The sequence below is a fragment of the Coenobita brevimanus genome, chromosome 46, assembly GCF_032717465.1.
Source record: "Coenobita brevimanus isolate Jiangsu-jjx chromosome 46, ASM3271746v2, whole genome shotgun sequence".
Lineage (NCBI taxonomy): Eukaryota > Metazoa > Arthropoda > Malacostraca > Decapoda > Coenobitidae > Coenobita > Coenobita brevimanus.
In genome coordinates, this window is record NC_136999.1 from 8,072,029 (window position 1) to 8,098,396 (window position 26,368).

The following is a 26,368-nucleotide window of genomic DNA, read 5'->3' on the forward strand; positions in this document are numbered from 1 at the left end:
GAGCTAATATGAAATAAAGGAACCTGATCTGCTGTTGGCAAGGTATAAATATATAGCATTCCAGATACTGTATTCAGCTGCAACCTGCATATTTATTTCAGGTCCTTCTCATATACTGCATATATCTTATTTTCCATTTAGGAGTTAGTTGATGAAGTATAGGTGGTTATCTTATTGAAAAAAATAACATTTATATCTCTCTTTATCAGTCATTATGAAGTTCTCTCCAGAACTGGACCTTCTGGGGGGGAAAGTGATAGCCTCATGCTGCCCAAATAAAAATATAAGAGGTGTGTGTAATCTGAGCACTGCATATGAGAGTCCAAATCTGTATATGTCTGTGGTATGAACCAATAGGATGCAAATATATGCTAGGTATTAAAAGTACATGCTGCAAGCACGCTCTCAAATGTTTTCCATGGCTTTGGTTTCAAACTTCAGACTCAGAGCACACACAGAGTGGGAGGTGCATGCAATAACTTCATAGTCCTTGTGGCTCCAGCTATCCCTGGCTGAGTGGTGCACTAGAATGTTTTAAAGTTACAGTTTGTAAGGGAGTGTTAGGGATATGGATCTAGGTGTAAGGTAATTCTTCATTTATCGTGCTTTCGTTTAACACATTATTCACTCTAACGCTGCTAATCGGCATAGGAACCCCTTTTGTATCTAGCAACATGCTTTTGTTCACAATTTAAGTGGTGAAGATGTACAATGAAGAAAGCAGCTCCTTGTAGCACAGATCTCAGTATATTATTATTTCTTTAAATTGCTAAGGGACTTCAGCATTTAATATACTCTGATACACCCAGTCAACTTGATATCCATTTTGATAATTATTTGAAGTCTCGGAAAGGATTTTTAAATATCTGATATAAATCTTTCTTGCAGGAACACAATCCTCACTGAACTCAATAGTTTTTAGAAACCCATTTATAGTGTTTTAGGGAATTACTTTACCATCAGTTACACTGAGGAGTGGTATGGGTTAGCATATACAGCTAGCAAATGGAATAACCTGAGTTTGATTTTCCAGGCCAGTAAAACTCTTGGACAATATTTATTTTCCCCATGTCTCTCTCCACTCAGCAGAACAATTGGGAAAGTGGATATAACATGGACAACAGTACTATGAATTGTAATATAGAGGAAGACTGTAAGTTAGGAATTATTGATTGTCTGCTATAATAACAATAATTTAGGCCTTCTTCTTCATCTGTTTCACTGCCTACTGTTATGTATTGGTGCCATGTATAAAATATTGGATACTTAACCATTTTGTTGAGGTGCAGACCTGTTTAGATGTCTTAATTTTCATCATATATATATATATATATATATATATATATATCGTTTCGTTTTCGTTTTTAAAGGCTCCAACATGCTTGCATGTGTCAGCCTTGGTCACCTAATGGCGGCTCTCCACGCTGTACGATCCATTGCAGCCTCCCTGTTCAGTCGCTTAACCCTAAGGTCACACTTATTGACCTCGTCCCATGTCTTTCTCGGTCTACCCCTCATAACCCCACCCCCAATATTAACACTTCTCACCTTCCTCACCCAATTATCATCCCCCATCCTCTCCACATGTCCAAACCACCTCAATCTACTTCTCCTCATCACAACACCAATACACTCCAGTCCCATCCTACCTCTCAACTCTTCCATTGTAAACCTAGCCCCTCCAGGCCTTGGACGCAGGGACACACTGCACATCCACCTAATCATTGTCATTTCTGTACGTCTGAGCCGGCGAATATCTTCCTCCTTCACTGCCCAGGTCTCACTACCATACAGCATTACACTCCTAACACATGCATACAAAGATCCCTTAGCACGTAGGGAGAGCCCTCTCAATGTCAGGAGAGGCAAGAGCTCCCTGAACTTCTTCCAACCACTTCTCACCCTAGCCACAGAGCTAGCTCCAGCCCCACCTCCAGCACACAACATGTCTTCCAAATAACAAAACTCTTCCACACACTCAAGAGATTCACCAGCAAGTTCAATCCTTTCACGTCTGACAATTTCCACCTGCTCACCCTGGCACGCCGTATACATAAAATCAGCATTATCTCGCAGTCTACCTCTGATACCACTACATCTCTTATACTGAAGATATATATATATATATATATATATATATATATATATATATATATATATTGTTACTACAGTATGCTGCTTTTTCTTTAATGTAGGCTAAATTTGGCATTTATCTTTCCCGAATGCCAAGTTGTAAAAGTAGATTAACACTTAAATTTTATGGTCATCACAAACAAGTACTGTACTATGGAAATAATGTAGAGCTGTAGCATTATCTTTTTCCTCCATTGACCCACATGATATAAGCTATGAAAGATGAAAATCTGGGCGGGTTATGGTAAAAGAGTATAGTAAGTGCAGTTGCATGAATTGTTGCAAGAATGAAGTTTATGGGAGGTTATTGATATCCTGCAATTCAACCCATCCATTTACACAGGTTTTATACTGTATTTCACCAAGTGGCATTGTGCAGCAATAACAAATGCACATCACCACCACATTAGCATTATGGAACATGTGTAGGTGTAGCAAGTTTGTATACCTCTTTTTATTTTTCTTGCAATAGTTCCTTATATGGATATAATACTTTCAGGTTCTCCAGTCTTTGCCCCCACTTTGTATGGTCGCCTTGTGAATAGTTCAGTGGATGGTGAGTAGAATACAGTGTACCATATTTTCACATAGATATATTTACCAGAGAATGGGGTACTCATTTTCATTACAGTATGCCATGATAGTTTTAGTGATTGTAGAATGTGTGTAAAGAAACTTAACAAAATGTGTACAGACAATTTGGCCTGTGAGATGGTGCCAGGATCTCTGGGGCTGAATGATGTGAAAGAGTGTCTAATCCATTTCACTGGATATGCTTTTGATAGTTCTTTCTAGAATTCTCAGTACTTGTTTTCTGGATCCTACCTTACCCCATCCTTAGGTGTGAAAAATTGTTGTGATAATGATGTTTGCCCTTTTCATGAATTCCCTTTCCTTGTTTTATGGATCCTAACTCACAACAGCCTTTGGTAGGGGAAAAAAAATGCCCAGGATTTTGGTGATGATTGAGTTTTTACTCTCTTCCAGTCACATTTCACTTCAGCTCAAGTTGCATCTATTTTATTTTGTAATTTTTATACCCATGCTCATAAGTGAGGTGGGGTATTGTTTTTCTCAACATGTGTGTGTGTGTGTGTGTGTGTGTGTGTGTGTGTGTGTGTGTGTGTGTGTGTGTGTGTGTGTGTGTGTGCGTGCCTGCAGGCCTGCATACGTGTGTGTGTGTGTGTGTGTGTGTGTGTGTATTTACCTATTTGTAGTATACAGGAATTGAGCAATGCTCGTGTTGTCCTGTCTCCATATCCACATTTATCAAGTCTTCCTTTACACACATGAATGTTTTTCTCATGCACCACCTCTTTGTCTAAGTCGTTCCAAATATTTAAGTATTTACCTAATATACCTAATTGTGATATACACGGAATGTACTATGCTCATGGGTTTCCGTCGCTGTTTCTCAATAAGTCGAATTTAACTTTAAACTCGTTTAAGTTTTTAGACTGGACGATCTCTTTGTCCAGGCTATTCCATAAGTCTATACATCTGTAAGGAAAGCTATATTTCTTGATATCCTTCAAGCAGCTTGACTTTTTCAATTTCATTCCATGTCCTCTTGTTGCTCTCTTATCCCATACAAACAGATCTTCTTTGTCAATTTTATCTACTCCCACCATGGTCCTGAACACCGCAATCATGTCTCCCCTCTTTCTCCTTTCCTCTAACGAAGGCAAATCCAGTTTTTCCAGCCTCTCTCTGTATGACAGGTCTGTTAGACTGGGGACCATCTTGGTTGCTGTTCTTTGTATTCTCTCAATCTCGTTTATATCTTTCTTTTTGTGTGGGGACCACACTACCGCTGCATATTCTAACCTGGGGCGGATCATGGCCACTATCAATTTTTTCATCATTTCCTCATCCATATAATGAAATGCTACTCTTATGTTAGTCAAGAGTTTATAAGTCTCTCCAACTATCTTGTTAATGTGCTTTTCTGGTGACAAACTATCTTGGACCAGCACTCCCAAATCTTTCTCTTCTCTCCTTTTTGTGATTAATTCATTACCCAAAAAATAATTCAGTGATGGTCTCCTGGTACTTTTACCCATTTCCAATATTTTACATTTCTTTACATTAAATTTCATTTCCCACGTCCGGCTCCAATTGTGTATCCTATCCAAATCCTCCTGCAGTATTTTACAATCCTCCTCAACCTCTGTCTTCCTCAAGATCTTTACATCATCAGCAAACAGACTTGCATAACTGTTCACTCCATCTACCATATCATTTACGTAAATCAGGAACATTACTGGCGCCAACACTGAGCCTTGAGGGACTCCACTTGTTACTTCCCTCCATCCAGACATCTTTTCCTTTATTACTGTCCTCATTTGTCTGTCTCTCAAAAAGTCTCTCATCCATTCCAGAAGTTTCCCCTTTAGTCCTCCTATATGTTCTAGTTTCCACATTAGTCTCTTATGAGGTACCTTGTCAAAGGCCTTCTCTAAGTCTAAGTACACACAATCCACCCAACCATCTCTCTCCTGTACCACATCAATCACTCTTGAGTAAAAGCTCAACAAGTTAGAAACACATGACCTACCACTTCTGAATCCAAACTGACATTCAGCCAAAATATTCATCTCTTCCAGATATTTTATCCATCTGTCTTTCAGGATTCTCTCACACAATTTTGCGACCATGCTGGTTAGAGACACTGGTCTATAATTCAGGGGTTCTTCCCTGTTTCCTCCCTTGTAAATTGGTACCAAATTTGCCCTCTTCCATTCTTTTGGCACTTTCCCCTCTTCCAGTGAACATACAATTAAGCTGTGAATTTTATCCGCCAGTTGTTCTCTGCATTCCTTCAGTACCCAATTAGAAATTCCATCAGGTCCTGGGGCTTTCCTTACATCTTGAGTTTCCAGTAATTTATACACTTCCTGTACCTCCACTTTTATATCTTTCATCACCGGAACATTTCTAATCACTCCCTCCCCTTCCACAAGCTCCTTTTCTTTAGTGAAAACTGACTGGAAACGTTTGTTCATTATTTCTGCTTGCGTTGCCGCATCCTTAAAGACCTCTCCTTCTACTTTCAACTTGGTGATTCCTTCCTTTTGTTTCAGTTTGCCATTAACAAATCTATAAAACAGTTTGGGTTCATCCTTGCATTTGTCAATTATACCTTTTTCAAAATTCCTTTCTTCTTCTCTTCGTATTCTTGTGTATTCATTTCTTGTTCTTTTATATTCTTCCTTTGTTCTGTCGTTACCTCTCTTTCTCCAATTGTTCCATGCCTTATCTCTCTCTTTTTTTGCTATCATACACCTTCTATTAAACCACTCCTTTTTCCTGTTTTCTTTCACTCTTACTCTTGGTACAAATTTTTCCACTCCCAAATTATAGAGGTCTAGAAAGATATCCCACTTCCTCTGTATCTCTCTTGTTTCTCTGAATTGTCTCCAATCCGCATTTTCAAAAAAGTTTCTCAGTCCTGTAAAATTTGCTTTCCCAAAGTTGTATCTTCCCTGTCTATGAAGCTCGTCTCTTGGCTCGACGTTTCCTGTTAACATCTGGAACTCAATGACCACGTGATCACTTTTTCCCAAAGGACAGAGATATTCCAATGATTCTATTACATCGGGTTCTTTGGTGAACAGTAAATCTAACCTTGCTGGTGTGTCCTCGCCTCGAAACCGTGTCTCTTCTTTGACCCATTGCGTCATCACATTATTCATTATTATATTTAATAACATAGTGCCCCACGAATCCTCGCCGCCTCCTGAGTACCATTCCTCCCAGTTCACCTCTTTACAATTAAAGTCACCCACCAAAATTATGTTATTGCCTTTCTCAATTATTTTTTGCAAGTAGCTAGCCATATCTGACAACATCTCATGGTATTCGTCATCCTTCCATGCTCTCGTCTTTGGGGGAACATACACTACCGCCATATCTCTCTTCACATTCTCTCCAGTTTCTAATTTCATATATATCACTTCAGCCCTGCCTTCTCCCATTTCCACAGTATCTACATTTATGTTGTTCTTCACTGCTATCATCACTCCTCCTCCCTTTTTTTCTTTTCTGTCTTTTCTCCACAGTTTGTATTTACCATCTCCCAAATGAACATCAATATCTTCTCTTAATTTGGTCTCCACAAAGCACATGACATCAGGTTCATGTTCTCTTAAGAAATCATTAATTTTGATCCTTGTTGATATGAAACCATCAACATTAGTATATATCACCTTCAAATTATTTTTGACATTATTAATACCCTCTTCTCTCCTACTCTCTGTCCGTACCACTTCCTCAACTTCTGATCTTTCACAACCATCCCCCTTAGTTTCCATCACTTCTATTTCCTTAAATACCATTTCCTTACTTTCATATCCAATACTTTCCAAAAAAAAGTATTACATTCTTCCTCTGTCCTCTTATCATTTTTTTCCTTTACTTCTTCCTTTAATGATTTTAAAACTTCTCTTTCTTCTTCATTCAGATCTTTTCTTATTATAATATTTTCCATCCCCGCCTCTTTGCTTAATTTCCAGGTCACTTTAAGTATCTCATTTATTTCACTTTCTGATGTAAACTTGACTCTCATTGGTCTTGTTTCCCCTTTCTTGTAGGGCCCTATCCTCCTTACTTCCTCAATTTCTTTTACCCACTTGTCTCCTTCGGGGTCAATCTTGCCTAATATTCCTCTCACCATGTTTGTGTCTCTCTCGAGTCTTATGAACCGAACCTTTTCTTCCTCTTCCCTGTTTCCAAATACTACCACACATCTGTTCCTTTCTACAGGTTCTCTCACTATTTTCTCTTTTTTCTTCAGTATTTTCACTACATTTTCTTCCATTTCTTTCTTGTTCATTTCCCTTTCTTCCTGGATCTCTCTTAAGCTGGCCACTTCTTTCTGTTCTTCTACGTGTGCCCACTTTGCCTTATGTTCTTCTAATACATTACTCACCTTCTCCGTTTTATTAGTACTCTCTTCTAGTTTCCTCCTCAGTTCAACATTTTCCCTCTTCAAATTCCTAATTTCTTCATTGGCTGTTTCATTGGACTGGATCAGACTCTGTATGGTGGTTTCCGTATTTACTGACACATCCTTTATCACTAGATTCTCTACTTTCTTTTCGAGTTCACTAATCCTCATAATTAATGTTTTAACCAGGTCCATGACATTGGTATTAGCATCAAATCCTTGAAATTCCAGTCCCTCATTGTTTATATTTTCAGCCATGTTTGATGTTGGTTAAATACCAAAACAGCTGTTACCGAAAAAAAACTACAAACATTCATGTACAATCTAGTCAATAAATCTTTACATTTTTGGTAGTCTATTAACTTTCATTATTTTGAATTTAAAGCAAGACCTTAGGAGACAGAACAGACAAAATTCCTGAAACTACTCAAGGTTAGCAGCGATTGCTGGGACGTCTGCTCTCTCCGGCTCCGTGTGTGTGTGTGTGTGTGTGTGCGGGCGTGTGTTCGTGCGTGCGTGTGGGCGTACATGCGTGTGTAATTCACCGGGTCGGTCAGGATCACTTGATGGTCATTCGTGATCGTCAGCTTTTACCCTCCCGGAAGGGAGCTGAGAGCTCATATAGTCCGATCTAAGGGCAAGGCTGTGACCTTCACACATGCACACACTCATCCCCTTGCTCGGGGGGGACAGTAACCACCCACTTCGTCAGTGAAACTTTTCGCAACCTGAGCGAGGCGCGAACTCCCGTCCACCAGTTGGCAAGCGGGAACGTTACCACTGCACCAGCGAGCGGTGTGTGTGTGTGTGTGTGTCCGTGTGTGCATGTGTGTGTGTGTGTGTGTGTGTGTCCGTGTGTGCATGTGTGTGTGTGTGTGTGTGTTTTCTTACCTAACTGTATCTTTACAGGAATGAGTCACACTCGTACTGTCCTGTGTATTAAACCATTTTTATCGTACACATCCTTAAATTTATGAATAGTTTTGGCACACACTATTTCATTTGGTAATACATTCCACTGATTAATTGCCCTGTTTGGGAAACTGAATTTCGTTACGTCTTTGTTGCCTCTCTTTTTATGTCGTTTTTTGCAGTGTCCTCTTGCTGGTGCTTCCCCATAGATTATATATTCATTTAGGTCTATTTTCCCTTTCCCCGAGATGCATTTATATAGCATAATCATATCTCCTCTTTTCCTTTTCTCTTGTAATGTTGGTAGATTCAGTTTTTCTAATCTTTCTTCATAGCTTAGATCCCCTAAGCTTGGTACCCATCTTGTAGATGCCCTTTGTACTTTTCCAATCTTATCTATGTGTTTTTTGAGATGAGGATTCCAGACTACTGATGCATACTCCAGGGTTGGGCTGATGAATGATGTTATTATCTTTCTCAGCATGTCTTCATTTATATTTGTGAATGCTAGTCTCATATTTGCAAGGAGTGTATACATGTTATGAACCTTCTCACCGATGTGGTCAGCCGGAGATAGTCTGTTATTGATAATCATTCCTAGGTCCTTCTCCATTTCTGGTATGTGTACAGTTGATCTTCCTAACTTATAACCCCAATCTGGTCTTTTTTCACTTTTACCAAACTTAATTACATGACACTTGTCCACATTAAATTCCTTTTGCCATTTATTGGTCCATTCATGAATTTTTTAAAATTCTTCTTGTAGCTCTGTGCAAGAATCTGTGTTACTATTTTTCCTTTGTATTTTTGCATCATCAGCAAACATATTTAGATAGCTTCCATTTTCAGTGTTACTGTCTGTCATTAATATATATTGTACTAAAAACATAACTGGTGCCAGCACTGAGCCCTGTGGAACTCCACTAGTCACTTCCCTCCATAACGAGTAATTTCCCCTTAGTATTTCCCTTTTTCTGAGAAAATCCTGCATACAACAGTTCAGGTTGCCTTGGATACCTTCTTTATGGTACAGTTTCCAGAAAAGTCTTTGATGCGGTACTCTGTCAAATGCTTTCTTGAAATCAAAAGAGATACTGTCTCCCCATCCTTCTCTTTTTTGTAATGTTTCTGTAACTCTATCATAGTAGCTTAATGGAATAGTAACATGATTTTCCCTTTGTAAAACCGAACTGTCTTTCTTTTATCATACTGTGTTCTACTAGGTGGTTTACCCAAACTTTTCTTATCAGCTCTTCTAGTATCTTACTCACAACACTGTTCAGTGATACTGGTCGGTAGTTGAGTGGGTTCTTCCTATTCCCATTCTTCAAAAGGGGAACAGTGTTTGCTTTCTTCCAAATATCAGGTAGTTTACCTTGACTGAAGGATTCCTTGAATATTAAATATAATGGTCTGCTTAACTCTTCTGCATGTTCATGTAACACCCAACCTGAAATTTCGTCAGGACCATATGCTTTTCCTTTGTCTGATTTGCTTAACTCTTCCTGTACTCCTTTTTCTGATATTTGTATATTTGGTAATATGTGTGGGCATGCACGTTTCATATCATCTCTTTCAAAATTATTTTTGTAAAAACTGATTGGAAGTTTTTATTTAGTGCTTCACAAATATCTTTCTCTTGTTTATAGATGATTCCCTTATCCGTAATTGACTGTATTTTATCTTTGACCTTGGTTTTGCTTCGGATGTAGTTGTAAAATAGCTTAGGTTGATCACTATTTTTATTTATAATGTCTTTCTCAAACTGTCCTTGAGACTCCCTCCTTATCATTGTATAATCATTTCTTGCCTGTTTATCATTGTTATATTCTCTCTCACTATTTTGTCTGCTATAGCTATTCCACAGGAAATCTCTTTTTTCTTTTGATTGTTTACATTTCTGTTTCTTTGTGCTGAGGGATGTAATGTTGGACTCCTATTTTTTTTAAATCACAGAGTTTTCTATATGTAACATTTATATCTTGTCCTCTAAGCTCCTTTTCCCAATCTCTTTTTAAGAAGTATTTCTTTAGGTCATGATAGTTGCTCTTTTTGTAGTTTAGACTGTTTTTGTAACTTTCATTACTGGTAACTGTCATATGTCCTGAAGTTGCAATTTAATACTGCCTTGGCACTTTTGCCAAATGGAGGGTGATACATTACTGTATATTGTCAGTATCATTTTCTTGCCTAGTAAACATAAGATCTAGTACTGATGGATCATCATCTCCTCTTTTTCTGGTGTTTTCCTTTACATGCTGTGTTAGGAAACACTCGTGCACAAGATCCAGGAGCTTTTGATCCCAGCAGCTTTCATGACTTCTTACATCTAGAGTATTCCAATTTATATTTGTATTGAAATCTGCAGTTAAAATAGTTCATTCAGATTTCTCTTCCAGTGTCTGTAGTAATGTTCTTAAACTCTGGATTGTACTTTTTGCCAGCTCTTCATATTCGCCTCTTTCCCAACTGTTTGTTTTGGGTGGCATGTATAAATTTGCTGCAATTACTTTCCCTTCAGATGTGTCAATCTGTAATGCAATCAGTCCTACTTGTGAGGATATATCTATTTTTATTTCTTTGACTTGTAGAGTTTTCTTTGTTAAGATTATAATTCCTCCTCCTTTTCTTAAATTTTTGTCTCTTCTCCATATATTGTCTTCCTTTAAGTTTAGGGTATTGTTTGATATCTTTGGGGTTAATTTTGTTTCAGCTAGGCAAGTAATATGTGGTTCATTTTCTTTGGTATAGTCTTTCATTTCTAATGATTTAGACACCATTCCATCTACATTTGAGTACATCAACTTAATCATATTGTTTACATACTTGTTATAGCTTGGGTCTACTACCTTCCTTCTTCTTATTCACTCTTGGTTATGTACCACTTGTGTTCCTGCAATCCAGTTGCTGTGTAAAAAAATTTACTCTTCTCCTCCTCTGATCTTTCCTCGTTCTTTGTTTTTGCTTCCTTCCTCTTTTCCTTTAGTGTTCCTAATTCCTCTTGTGTTAGGTATCTTTTTATCCATACTTTTTAAAATTCCTCTTTTTCGATGTGTTTGTTTGCATTTTTTAGTATTTCCTCTACAGTGTTCACACTCTGGAAGGTTGCTTTCAGGGGCATTGACTTTTTTCTCTCATATTTCCCTAGCCTTTTGTGTTCCTCTGTGTCTTTATCACAGATTTCCTCTGATACATCCTTCAGTATGTTCATTATATTTGCCATCTCCTTTTTGTCATGAAAATTTGTTTCTTATTTCGTCTTCATTTATACCAGTGATTACTATAGATTTGTTGATATCTGCTGAATCTTTGACCAGTTTTGGGTTGTTTTTAATTATTTCTTTCACTTCCTTTCTAGTGCTTTTTCCTTCAACTTTGTTTCTGAGTCTTTCCTTATTTTCATCATTTCAGCATACGTAGTTTCTTCATCATCTTTGTAACTTTGCATCACTTTGTTCACCTGGGTTATCTTCTCTTCAATTTCACTACTTTGGTCTATCAGTCTGCTTGCCTGCCTAATTGTCTCTGTATCATTTTTGAACCCCTTCCTAGTAATGTCATGGTTGACAACTATACTTGCCATTTCACTAATCATCCTTCTAAGTGTCATCCTTCAAAGTCAAAATGGGGAAAGCCCCAGGAATTGGTGGAGTGTGTGGTGAAATGCTGAAGCATGGGGGAGAGATAGTAGAGAATGGATGTGGAAGATGTGCAGATTGGCCTGGGAGGAAGGTAGAGACCTAGAGGATTGGAAGTCAGGTATAATTGTTTGCTGGTACAAAGGGAAAGGGGAAAAAGAAGTGTGTGGTAATCATAGGGGCATTTGTCTTCTTAGTGTAATAGGAAAAGTATACGGTAGGATACTTACTGACAGAGTTAGGGAAATAACAAAGGAATTAGTTGGAGAAGAACAGGGAGGCTTTAGGAAGGGATGAGGTTGTGTAGATCAGATATTCATTCTTAGATCTTTAGTGAAGAAGTTTCTAGAGAAGGGAAAGAAGTTGTATGTGGCCTTCATGGATTTGGAGAACGTATATGACAGGGTGGATAGACAAGGATTGTGGAAAGTATCAAGAATATATGGGGTAGATGGAAAGTTATTGAATGCTGTGAAGAGTATGTATAAGGGTGCTAAGGCTGCAGTGCATGTGGATAGTGAACTGAGTGAGTTTTTCTATTTGAAGGTTGGGTTGAAACAGGGATGTGTCATGTCTCCATGGTTGTTCAATCTGCATATGGATGGGGTTATAAAAGAGATACAAGGTAGGGCAGTGGATGTTGAAGTGGTCCTAATGAGAGAGGGCAGTGTTTGGAAACTCCCTGTACTGTTGTTTGCAGATGATACCGTGTTGTTAAGTGAAGACAAAGGAGAGCTGCAAGGCTTGGTGGATGAGTTTGGGAAAGTGTGTAAGAAACAGAATCTAAAGGCGAATGTTGGGAAGAGTAAAGTTATTGTCTTCAAGAGAGTTGAAGTCAGTGAATGTATAGTGAGGTTGGATGATGAGGAAATGGAAAATGTGAGCATGTTTAAATACTTGTGTAGTGTGATGAGTAAGGATGGAAGTTTGGAGGGTGAAGTGCTTGAAAGGGTACAACAAGGAAGAAAGGTTGCTGGTTCCTTGAAGGCAGTGATAAGAAACAGGAAAGTGATCATGGAAGTGAAAAAGTTATTACATGACAGTATTGTGATACCAACTCTAACATATGGAAGTAAAGCTTGGACATTGTTGGAGGGACACAAGTCAAAAGTGAGAGCAGTGGAAATGAGTTATTTGATAGGAGCATGTGGAGTCACATGGAGAGACACTGACAAATGAGGACGTGAAGGAGCGTGTTGGTGTGGATGTGGATGTGATAGGAAGGGTAAGGAGAAACACATTGAGGTGGTTTGGCCATGTGGAGAGGATTGAGAGTGAGAGACTGATGAGGAGAGTGTATGTGAGTGAGGTGGAGGGGGAGAGAGGGAGAGGGAGGCCAAGGATGAGATGGAGGGATGGAGTGGAGAGGTATACGAGAGAGGGGTGTGAATTGGGAGCGGGGCAGTGAAATGGCGGGGGACAGGGTGACGTGGAGGCGATTTGTTTGTGGTAACCCCGTATAAGGGATTAAGGCATCTGGCAATAGATAGATAGATGGTCTATTGTTCTGTTTGGAAAACTAAATTCCTTTACATCACTGAGGCATCGACTCTTCTTCAGCTTGAATTCATGTCCTTTTGTTCTTTCATCATCTTTCACAAAGAGTACCTCTCTGCCCACACATTCTATTCCTCATACTCCTCTAAACATTGCAATTAAATCTCCCCTCTTTCTCCTCTTTCTTAGGGTTGGCAATTTCAGCTTTTCTAATCTCTCTTCATAAGACAACTCCCTCAAGCTTGGTGTCAATTCTGTAGCAATCCTTTATATTCATTCTAGTTTTCTGGTATGCTTTTTCAAGTGTGGTGACCATATCATTGCTGCATATTCCAGTCTTGGTCTTATCATGCTCACTATTAACCCTCTCAGCATCTCTTCATCCATATAATTAAATGCCACTCCTATGTTGGTCAGTAGTCCGTAATTTCCTCCAGTAATCCTGTTTAGATGTTTCTCTGACGATAGGTTATCCTGTATAGTCACACAAAGACCGTTTCTACTTTTGGCTTCCTTGATATTTCATCTCCCATCATATACACATACCTTGGTCTCTTTTCACTGACTCCCATTTCCAATACCTGACATTAGTACTGAATTCCATTTTCCATGTTTGACTCTATTTATAGAGTTTATGTAGATCTTTTTGTAATTCCTTACAGCAATTTACTCCTTTAATATATTTCATAACTTTTGCATGATCAGCAAATAAACCCATATAAATACTCAACCCTTCAGGCATGTCATTTATATATATCAAAAAGGATGAGATGGAGGGATGGAGTGGAGAAGTACATGGGAGAGGGGGGTGTGAGCTTGGAGCAGGGCAGTGAAATGGCGGGGGACAGGGCGACATGGAGGTGATTTGTTTGTGGCCACCCCTTACGGAATTAAGGCGTCTGGCAATAGATAGATACTGTAGATAGAAAAACATAATTGGAGCCAACACCGAGCCCAGGGGCACTCCACTTGTGTGTGTGTGTGTGTGTGTGTGTGTGTGTGTGTGAGAGAGAGAGAGAGAGAGAGAGAGAGAACAAAATATCTCAGTACATTACTTTTTATATGATTACATGCAAGTGATGTTTACCCTCGGTTAACTTTGGAAATGAGCAGCCTGACCCTGCCTAACCCAACTGTCACGCCAAGCAGAAGCTAATAACTTTACTCCTATGTGAAGTAGAGCTGAAATTCTTTCTGCATGTGATACATTCATTTGATAAATTTTGTTATCAGTTAAAAACTCACCCATAAATACGTAAGAACCCCTTGGAATCTCGAGTTTACCAAGGGGGTGTTTGGATCTGACCGGTGTATGCCTTAATTCGTTTTCGTTTTTAAAGGCTCCAACATGCTTGCATGTGTCGGCCTTGGTCACCTAATGGCGGCTCTCCACGCTGGACGATCCATTGCAGCCTCCCTGTTCAGTCCCTTAACCCTAAGGTCACACTTAATGACCTCGTCCCATGTCTTTCTCGGTCTACCCCTCATAACCCCACCCCCAATATTAACACTTCTCACCTTCCTCACCCAATTATCATCCCCCATCCTCTCCACATGTCCAAACCACCTCAATCTACCTCTCCTCATCACAACACCAATACACTCCAGTCCCATCCTACCTCTCAACTCTTCCATTGTAAACCCAGCCCCTCCAGGCCTTGGATGCAGGGACGCACTGCACATCCACCTAATCATTGTCATTTCTGTACGTCTGAGCCGGCGAATGTCTTCCTCCTTCACTGCCCAGGTCTCACTGCCATACAGCATCACACTCCTAACACACGCTGCATACAAAAACCCCTTAGCACGTAGGGAGAGCCCCCTCAATGTCAGGAGAGGCAAGAGCTCCCTGAACTTCTTCCAACCACTTCTCACCCTAGCCACAGAGCTAGCTCCAGCCCCACCTCCAGCACACAACATGTCTCCTAAATAACAAAACTCCTCCACACACTCAAGAGATTCACCAGCAAGTTCAATCCTTTCACGGACGATCTCCACCTTCTCGCCCCGGCACGCCGTACACATAAAATCAGCATTATCTCGCAGTCTACCTCTGATACCACTACATCTCTTATGCACCCATTTATCACACACACCGCACAAGATGGAATTACTTCCCACGCCCTTGTGGCAAACTGCACACGGCCACTCTCCCTCGTCTTTGACAGTACCGCCACCAACCCTAGATATCATCACTTTTGTTTTATCTGCATTTACCCTTAAACCCTTTTGCCCCATACCATCTCTCCACTTCCTAAACCTTTCCTCCGCCTCCCTTTCATTCTCTGCAATCAACACCAAATCATCAGCATACAACAACTCCCACGGGAGTCCGTTTCTAAAGTCACGTGAAAGGGCTTCAAGTACCATGATAAACAACATGGGACTCAAGACTGACCCCTGATGCACACCAACATTCTAGGAAAACTCATCACTCAAATCTCCATTCACTCTCACCTGGGTGTGAGCACCCACATACATGGCCATAACCACCCTAACCAGCCACTCCTCCAAGCCAAGCTTTCTCATTGCCCACTTCACCACCTCTCTAGGGACTCTGTCAAAGGCCTTTTCCAAATCAACAAAAACAAAATAAAGATCCCTTCTCCTACCAATATATTTTTCCTGAAGCTGTCGAACAATGAATATGGCATCAGTGGTCCCCCTACCTGGCATAAACCCGAACTGCATCTCATCAATATTCACTCTTTCTCTAATCATACCTTCTAAAACTCTCTCCATTACCTTCATTATCTGATCTAAAAGCTTTATACCTCTATAATTTCCTCTTTCCAGGGCATCACCCTTCCCTTTATACACATTTACAATTACACTCTTCAGCCAATCATCTGGGACAACACACTCATAAATAATCCTATTTATCAGGTCAGTGACTAAACTCACCCCTATATCGCCTGAGGCCTTCAACATTTCGGCAGTCAACCCAGACACACCTGCTGCCTTCCCCACCCTCATCCTGCCTATTGCCTCACTCACAGTAGCAGTATCAATCAAAGGCCAAGGGCCAGACACTGGATCTGCTGGCTCCAAACCTTCCCTGTCCCAGTCAAACTCCTCATTCAACAACCGGTTATAATGCTCTCTCCATGCATCTTTAATATCCTCACTGTTCACCACTACCCTTCCTTCATCATTCTTCACACACTGCTCACCTATGATATCCCGATTATCCCTCTTCACCTGACCTGCCACCCTAAATATATTTTTCCTTTCCCCATGATTTAGGTTATCAAGTAATTGTCTCTGTGACTCAGACTTTGCCCTGTATACCTCTCTCCTAGCCCTACGCTTGGCAGCCAAATATTCCTCTTTGCTACCACCCTTCTTCCATTCCCGGAAAAGCCTTCTTTTCTCCTTAATTGCAGCTTCTACACCCTCATCCCACCACCAAGTTACTTTATGTCTTGGTGGTCCTCTTGTCCAGCCGCATGTTACATCAGTAACTCTCAAGAAATTGTTCTTGAGGGCTCTGTACTGTTCATTAACGCCTCTGTCTACAGCTCCCTGTTCAGCCACCACTCTCCTCAACTCGCTATAGAAGGCATCCCTTACTACTTGGTTTTTCAGCTTCCATATTTTCCTCCTAGGTACATAAGTCCTCTTTTTCATCATTTGTTCTTTAAGCACCATATCACAAATCAATAGTTTGTGCTGCTGCACACACTCCTCACATCCTATAACTTTAACATCCCTCACTAACCTCCTATCGGCCCTCCTAACCAGAAAATAATCTATCTGACTGCTATTTCCCCCAGACTCATACGTAATTAACCTACTGTCTCTTTTCCTAAAATATGTGTTGCACACAATCATGTCTGTTGCCTCCCCAAACTCGAAATCAAATTTTAAAACATTTTCCATCATTACACTGTGTTTTTTGGCATCAGCTCTAGCAGGTAGGTATTGGGGATTCCACCTATAATTTGAAATCAGAGGGAAATTGTGATAACATGGTACTTCCTTGCTCATCATGTGCTCACAAAGCACGCCTTACTGGTTGTAACCAAACTTGGTAAATGGTTTAGGTTCAGCCAAGGGGTTGGGCTATTGTAAATAGTAAGTCAAAGGTTGAGGCCACATGGCATGGTCAACTTATGCATTTTTTATTCGATTTAGATCACACCTGGTGGAAGGGTTGAGAATAATGCAAGAGTAAAGGAATTCAGTGTTGAGAGCAATCAGCCAAAAGTCAAGGTCAAAGTTTGACCTGTGGGTATTTCTGTGTTAACAAAATTAGAAAATATTTTGTGTCTGATTTGGACGAAACTCAGTGGTAGGATGGAGGGTTAGCCTAGGGGCTTTTTCTTTTTCTTTTTCTTTAACAAAAAATAGGTCAAAAGTCAAGGTTATATGGCAAAGTCAACTTGAGCTTATCCAATTTAGACCAGACTTAATGGAAAGATTGAGGGCAAGGTAAAAATGTAGGGATTTGTTGTTGAAAATAATCATTCTAAAGTCAGGGTCACAACAAGGTCATAGTTTGAGCTATAGGTGTCTGTGTTAACAAGAAAAAAGAAAAATTATTTGAATCACACGTGGTGGTATGGTTGAATGTTAGCCAAGAGGTTGACATTTTGATTTTTGAGAAAAATAGGTCAAAGGTCAAGGTCACATGGCATAGTCGGTATAAACAGTTATTATCTGATGTAGACCAAACGTTGTAGAAGGGTTCAGGTTCAGGCAAGAATGAAGGAATTTGACGATGAGAACAGTCATTCAAAGGTCAGAGTAGCAGGGAAAGGTCAAAGCTCAGGGTCACAGGGCAAAGCCAGCTCAAACAGTTTTGTTGTGAGTTACACCCAAGTTGGTGGAAGGAAGGGTTGGGGGTCAGTGATGTTTGAAATAAATTGATTTTTAGAGCTAGAAAAAAACTGATTTTGAGAACTACCAGTTGAAGGTCACAGGATGATGTCAAATGTTCAGTCCATAGACCAGCTGTAGGGTGTGAGTACAGTAATCCCTCCAAGACTCAATGTAATATAGCCAAAGGCATGTCCGAAACTTGGGTTTGTCCGGGACTTGGGAAAATGCCTCCTGGACGGGTACTATGGACCTAACTCTGAAAACCACCTAAATAACTCCCTACCGGACATGCACAGCACCTATTTAAGACCCTATTCACACAAATAAGGGACAGAAAGCATGAAATAAATGAAAAGGAACCAGAGAATGAGGAATCAGAAGTGATTGTGGAAAATATTTAGCAGTGTACAGGGTACTTACAACACGTCCGTGGCCGTCACAAAGAGTAACTCACCTCCTGTCAGATTCTGACTGTGGTGAAAATGCTCTTGAAGCATGTACAGTAATCCAGTGTTGTGCTGCACGTAATCCTTTGCACTGTGAATTATAATTGTTTAACACTGCTCATTCTGTTCTTACATGCACCATGCCAGTTGCAACACACCAGTTTGCACTCTGCACTTAATCCTTTGCACTCTGAATTATACTTTTTTAACACTGCACAACATTGTAAATTCCCGTGTGGTCTAGTGGCGAGGTATTGCAGTTTATTCACAAAAAACAAGCATGTGGGGCAGCAATTGCGAAAAGCATCTAGTCACAACGGTAGTTAAGCTGGAACTGGGGAGGGGAGGAAGCAAGGGTGCGCTCTACTATGCGCAAAAACACAGCTGTTTGGTGCCGTGCCCTAAGTTCAAGGTACGGTTGAAGGCGTGTCAAATTTTTTTTTTGTATTTTTATGTTTTTTGGCCATTTTTGGTTTCCAAAGACCTGAGCCCAAAATGTCCAGGACTTGGGCGTCCAGGTCTTACAGAGATTACTGTATTGCACTCTCACAGCGCTTCTTATTGCGTTATGCTGTTCACTCTCATATTGTTATGACAACTCTACTATTCTAGTGCAGCAGATGCTAGACTTATTCAGCTAAGTGTGAGTTGTAGAAACAACAGAGTTAATACTGGTACTATTAACTCTCTTATGGCCTGGACAGTGTTAGTAGAACAGTATTCTGTTGCAGCTGATGCCAGATGAATTTGTCTGGCTGAGAGAGAATAATAAGAACCTGATGTGATAACGGGAATACATAGTACAGTAGTGTTCAGGTTTCTTGCACCAGATAAAACTTCTCAAAACGACAAGGTCTGTTCAGAAACTATCCAACCTTAGGGTCTAAAGAAATAAATAGCTAACTTGTTGAGCTAGGACACTAATCCCCCTCAAAGTTGGCCCCTTCTGACTTGACATAAGTAGCATAGTGTTCTTCCCACTGCCTTGAACATTTTTCAAAGCCGGTTTCTGTATCTCCAGCGAGTGCTTCGTCATATTCGTCATGATCTCTTCTCTCGTCTTATATTGAGAACCTTTCAGCAAAGTTTTGAGCTTGGGGTATAACCAAAAGCCACACGGAGCCATGTCTGGTGAGTAGGGATCCTGCAGGACCTGTGGCATGCCATGCTTAGGCAAAATCCTGAATTAGTTGAAAAGAATGGGCAGGGGCATTGTCATGGTGCAGCTTCCAACTTGCCACTCTCCAAAGGTCTGGTCTCTTCCTCCAAACTGCATCGCGAAGATGACGGATAACGTCGAGATAGTAATGTTTGTTGACAGTCTGACCTGCCGGTGCATGATCATGATGTGCAACACAACGGTAGTCGAAAAAAACTGTCGAGACACATATCACCTTGCTGCAAATCTTTCATGCTTGTTTTGGCTGAAACGACCCTGCATGCTTCCACTGGGATGACCATACTTTGGTTTGTGGGTCTTACCTGTACGCCCAAGTCTCATCTCCAGTGACAACAGTCTTCAGAAAGTCCGGATCGTGATTTACGCACTCTAGCATGTCTTGAGGACCACTCATCCGCAGAGCTTGTTGTTCACATAAAAATAGCTTTGGAATGAACTTGGCGGCAACTCTTCACATGCCAAAAACATCTGTTAAAATTCTGTTTGCTGATCCATCGCTGACTCCAGTTTCATTACCAGTTTCTCTGACAGTCAGCCGACAATTTCCCATGACCAAATTGCAGATTTTCTTCACATTTTCAGCACTTCCACTTGTTGATGGCCTCCCAGGACGTGGATTGCTCTCGACTAACATTCATCCATTTTTTTAAGCCACTGTACTGTTTGCATTACCCCCATAGCATCATTCCCCCAAAGTAGTAGGATTTTTCTGATAGTTCAACTTGGGTATCACCTTGTTTTTTGGCAAAATTTGATGCAGGTACGTTGTTTGACTTTTTCCAATCATCGTGATGAGTGTGGGAATGCAGTGAGCGTAACGTGCACGCCCGTGAACACAGGCTTGCTGATAGCCACTGAGTCACTCGTGGTGGCTGGCATTGATCATGCAAGTGCACGAAGGTCCTGCACTGTGCAGCACTAAACTCTGTCCTTATCCTCCAACTGGTTGGCAAAAAATAAAAGATTAGGTTGGATACTTTCTGGATAGACCTCGTAAACCTTTATCCCCTTTTTTTTTAATTAATTAATTTATATTTTTATACATGTATTGCCAGATCAGGAGTGTAGAGGCTCAGGGCTAGGCAATTAATTGCAGACAGTTAAGACAAGAATGACCAGTAGCTTGCCTTTGAGAGTGGAATTATAGGAGCAAAAAACCCCAATCATCTCACAGATTCAGACTCCTAAATCTATATCCATTTGGAGCACCTTAACCCACTAGACCACAAAGTATTTATTTGCTGGTTGTATGGTTAACAACCAACCCAGTACAGTACAGTAAATTGTTTTCTGAGTAACAAGAAAACCTCTGACTTTTATCAGTGTAGAGTCACCAGATTGTGGTGCTGCACTGAGTGAATAGATTGTGAGCATCTCCACCTGTCATTCCATCAGATATAATAATCAGAATTCCCTGACCAAGTCACTCTCAGGGAAAATGAGGCAAAATACAGTTTAATAAGTGTAATTGCAATTGAAACTATAAAATGAACATTAAACTTAGCAGTGATAAGAACAGAGAGTAATAATAAACATAGCTAAGAGCAGCTGAGTATGTATGTATTGTAGCAGCAAGCTTGCATACGTCTGACATATTTGGTCTGTTCTGTTACACACACTGAAACTGTGATTTATGAGTCCTACAGAGCAGCTGATCCATAGGGTTGAGGAACAGCACTTTGTGTCACTGGGGAAATGACCAACTCCTACCCTGCTTAAATGAGCACCACTGCACTTATTAATAAGTGACCCTTCATGACTGAATATTCTTTGCTGGAGATGGTGTATGAGGTATGGTCCCTCTTAAACCATTGAGTCACAAGTGTCACAGTTGTTTCATAAATTGTTATTAGAATTTGAGGGTTTTGCTTACACTTTGGCTGACTTATTTTAAGCATATTACTGAGAGGTTAGGTTACTTTAGTTTAAGTTAGGCTAGAGTAAATACATTTTGATTTGGTCAGGTTAGGTTATTAGTTTAGGTCAAGTTAGATAAGGTTAATTTGGGTTCATTAGTTAGCTTTAGGTTAGGTTAAAAACTGTATTAGACATGTTGGTGTTTGCATGCACAAGGTGAAGGTAAATGTGTTGGCTCCCTGGCTAGGCTGTTGTAGTGAGCACACAAAGGGGACTGTGAGTCTCTTGACACTGTTCCTCACTCACATAGTAGAAGTTCTCATATGTCACGGCAGAGCACCTGTGGGCAGAAGATTGCATTGTACAGTGAAAGTCAAAAGTTAGCCAACTATACCATTGTGTCTACTGCATACTTAGGATAATCAAAGTCAGGAGTTCACCATACTTAGGGTTTCCAACTGTACAGGCAGGGCAAAAAGTTCGCCTTCCATTACACTGCATGAACTTTGCACTTAACTATCTACTGGGCATGACTGTCACTTTCTTCCTTTACACATCATAGAGAATATCATCATCTGTTGGCAGAGAAACATACCAAACCTCTTTCAGCTTTGGATATTTGTCATCGTAGAAATGTGAGAAGCAGAAGCAATTGAATATTTGGCAAAATTTTGTCCCAGACTGTAGCAATACTGTCCTGGTTTAACATTAACTCCTTCAATCCAGTGACAATCTGTTTTTATTTTTGTTACCTTGAGTGTTTATACTCAGTTTAGGATAGAATTTTCAAACTTGAGAGGTTAGATACAGCCATCATTAATCCCTGTACTATTAGAGATCTTCCTTGAGCTGAATAATATTGTCTGTTTGGTCACCAGAAATGAGAGTAGAAGGACTTTATTTGTAATGAAGTGCCTTTCAGAAAAAAGATGTATGAACTGCTCCATGAAGAATGTGATTAGGCTAATATGGTGGAAAACAATCCCATCAATCAAAAATACATATATATATATATATATATATATATATATATATATATATATATATATATATATATACATACATACATACACACATACATACAGTACCCTTGCTTCCGAGATGTGTTTGTCCAAGATGTTTTGCGTCCAAGGTGGAGGCCATAAATAATAATCCAAAATATTTCTGTAATACGGTTGCATATGTCCAATACAGAACCAACGGTTCACAACAGCCCAAATCCGAGAAGAATACAGCTATGAGTCTCACCCGGTCCAACACAGTTCCCGCGCCTGGGAGAGTGATGTGGTTGAGATGTTGTCCAATAAAATATTGGCATCTTGTCACGTGATGAGCATGCAGGGCTTGTTTTTGTCTCTCACCAGAGCATCATGGACACACTTACCGTGTGTTGCACTCAGCGTTTGCTTCAAGGCTATTGCCTCTCCTTGTGTAACCATGACTAGGAAATCGTTTGCTATCCCCTTGAAGTGCTGCCATCTATCTCAGGATACTAAGCTGGAGATAATTGAGCTACTAAGCTGGATATAAGCTCAGAAACACACATTTTCAAGGTGAGGAAATTTGTTTTGGTGCCAAAATAGGTCTAGGGTAATGTTTTTAGGGGCGCTTTTTGAAGATTTTGTGACAATATTAATTTTCTCCATAAGGTCTTGTATTGATCCAAAATGTTTTTTGTCTTAGACAGGACCCTCAGACGACAATATTACCGTCTTGGATGTGAGGGTACTAATATATATATATATACATACAGTACCTTCGCGTCCAACACAGTAATATTGTCATGCATGGGTCCCGTGTTGGACCAAAAACATGTTGGACAAACAACAGAGCTTATGGGGAAAAATGAATTATGTCAGCAACCCTAGGAAAAGTCACCCTAAATACCTACCATATACCTATATATATATTGGTACTACTGTAATTATAATAAATGGTACTGTGCTATGAATGATAACTAACCTTTTAGGATAGTGTTGATGGGCTTGCTGGGAATGGAAGGTGGTATCCAAGGCTGTAGGTAGTCCTACTGGGTCCCCGGAGGATGGCTGCTGGCGTCACTAGCGGGTAATGGCTGCTGCGCCTCCCCAACCTCCCTCATAAATCTTTCGAAATCACACTCAGAATCACTATCTTCGTCCACAGCCATGGAAGGTCCTGTTTCTGCCTGTCCTAGCATTCTGTAAGCCTTCACTGCTGCCAGGATCTTGTCTTGGTTTTTTATTATTGTCCTCACATTGGCTTCATTCATGTCGTAGGCCTTGGCAGTGTCCACTTTCCTCTCCCCTTTCTTCTTCTTCCCGATGCTTTCTAGCTTGGTGGCCTGAGGGAGGTGCCACCGCTTCTTGGGGTTGTCATAAGGCTTCCTAGGCATCGTGAGCAGGGTAAAATGCAGTAACAAGGGCAGAAAATGCAGCAAGAAAAAAGCACCTTCCAATGTGAATTATGCGACTGAGTGGCGTTGTGGCGGGAGAAATTTAAACAAAACATCACGTGAGAGCAGAAGCGTTTTTTATTGGGCGACATCACAATCACCTCACGATAGTGGGCGGGGGAGGCTACTTGATCGGAAGTTTTTATTGGCTGTCAGCATCACGGGAACGTCCAGTATGACCGTGTTGGACCAGGGGTGATCATGCTAGAGACGAACTCTGCGGATTTCGCCCACTTCTCAGAGCTCTGTCCGTGTTATGCTAATGCACCCGTGTTACAGTAATTAAACCGAATTAAATCTTACTAATTATTGCTCTCCGTGCTGGACACGAATCGTGCTGGACAAACGCGTGTTGGACGCGAGAGTACTTTATATGTATATATATATATATATATATATATATATATATATATATATAATATAATATAAAAGCTTTCACCACACAATTTCATTCACTGATTATGTTCAGCTCTAGTAGTGAAGGGGTTGTTTAACAGACAACTCTTTGTTTTCTATAGTTTTTACACTGGTGATCCTTATTATGTAATGCATATTTCTTGAGTATTTCTTACCCTAATTATCTAAAGTTGTTTTCTGGCCCTATACAATAGGACAGAGTTTGAACATGAGAGGGAATTGTAGAGTAATAAGATCAGTTAAAGTCTGTAAGTGAGCAAAATATGTTTCAATTAGTGGAGGTAAGGGCTGAGGATAAAAGGCTGTTTCCTGGGCTCTCCTTTGTGATGACATCACACATTTATAGACGATGAAACCGTCCACTCATAAGATTCAGCACCCTCCTTTTGGAGGTTAAGACTGTGCTTACCATAGTTATTTGTTTATAATCCCCTATTCACACCTATGCAGTGTGAGAGGGGTATGTGTTTAGTCTTGTCTATCTACCTGTCTGTCCTTAGAAGGTTAAGGAAAAACTATTGGATGGAATTGTATCAGTTTTGGTATAATGATTGAGGATTATCAGAGGAACATGCAGATTACTTTTTGTGCAAAAAGCATCACAAGTCATTTGTCAAGGCCCAGATCAACTCAAATACAGTAGTTTTGATCCAGTTTTGACCAAACTTGGTGGATGGGATGAGGGATAGGAAAGGGTGAAGTGATTCAGTTTTGAGAACAATTGGTGAGTGTAAAAGTCACAAGGTAAAGTCAGATTTTCATTCTGTTACTCAGATAATTTTTATTCATTTTGAATGAAACTTGGTGGGTGAGTTTAACCCGTCACGTCCCGAGCTATTTCGCACCTCCAACACCCCTCAATCCCGGGGTATTTTCGAAAAAATTTTGTTTGGCTAAAACCTCCGCTTTTGGTGAGAAACATCGAAATTTCATAGAGAAATCGCTCACCTGAGGTTTAAAATACTCGATCCAGGTAGCAGTACCTCCTTACCTGACTGGGTTTTCTAACAGGCTGGCACCAAAGAAAACGAGTTCTGTGGGAGGGTAACTATTTCACACCACTCATAAACGGTATTTATTAATTTACTTGGTACGAATTTATATGTAGTATGAGAGTATATTGGTTTTCAAACAGTAATATAGGCATTATAAGCATTGTTTCACTCACTAACTCATCACCATACCTGACCTTCTTTTGCCACATTACCTGATCATCATTTCTGACTGTTTCTTCCTCTAATGCTATGTAAACTTTGTCCTCCACATTGTCATCGATTGGGGAATCACTCTGGCCCTGAATGTCTTTATTGGCCAGGTCACTGGTAACAGCTGAATTGCCTAGACAATGGCGTGCGGGGGGGGGGGAGGTTATGCGGTGTAAGGCATTGTCCCTGCTTGGCATCTTGTAGAGGAATAGAGGAAGGTGTCCCATGTATACGTACGAAAAATCGCGCGCAAAAATTAAAATTGTGCAAATTATGAACCTTGCAATTGCGCGACGTACCAGTACGTCGACGAGACTGACAAATGCAAAATGTTGCAACGTACCCATACGTCGACGGGACGCCTCGGGTTAAGGTAAGTCAAGGCTGAAATTATTCTAGTTTCAAAACAGTAGGTCATAGATGAAGGTCATAGGGTAAGGACAATTTAAATGCTCTTGATCTGATTTGGACCAAACCTGATAAATGGTTAAGGGTCAGGTAAGGATGAATTAATTTGATTTTGAGAGCATTCAGTCAAAGTTTAAGGGTGCAGGGAAGGATCAGATGTTTGGCCTTAAGGCCCATCTAGCCTACACAGTCAGTGCACAACTGTCATGTTTAAGCATGTTGCTCATCAATTTTGAAGCACGGTTATGTATTGCACTGTAAATAGTATACAGTATCAGAATCACTGAAGGGGCTTCAGTCATAATGTCTACATGATTATTTACCAACATTTTTCCATTACCATACCCCAAAATCATAGGTGTCCAGTGACTGTGTGGATGGACCTTTAGATCACTTATATAGCACAGGTACTACACTCTCTGAGTGCTTCTTGTCGAGTCTTTGTTCATACTGCCCTGTGGCCACATAA

The 26,368-nt window shown here is 40.3% G+C and overlaps 1 protein-coding gene across 1 annotated transcript in view; it reads right to left on the reverse strand.

Moving 5' to 3' along the window:
* Positions 1 to 21,029: 21,029 nt before the first annotated feature.
* LOC145398759 (uncharacterized) overlaps positions 21,030 to 26,368 on the reverse strand; it is a 45,426-nt gene continuing 40,087 nt past the window's right edge. Inside the window, exon 7 of the mRNA XM_080271566.1 lies at positions 21,030 to 21,775. Coding sequence (XP_080127692.1) covers positions 21,679 to 21,775 — 97 coding nt within the window. The 3' untranslated portion in view covers positions 21,030 to 21,678. The remainder of the gene's footprint in view (positions 21,776 to 26,368) is intronic.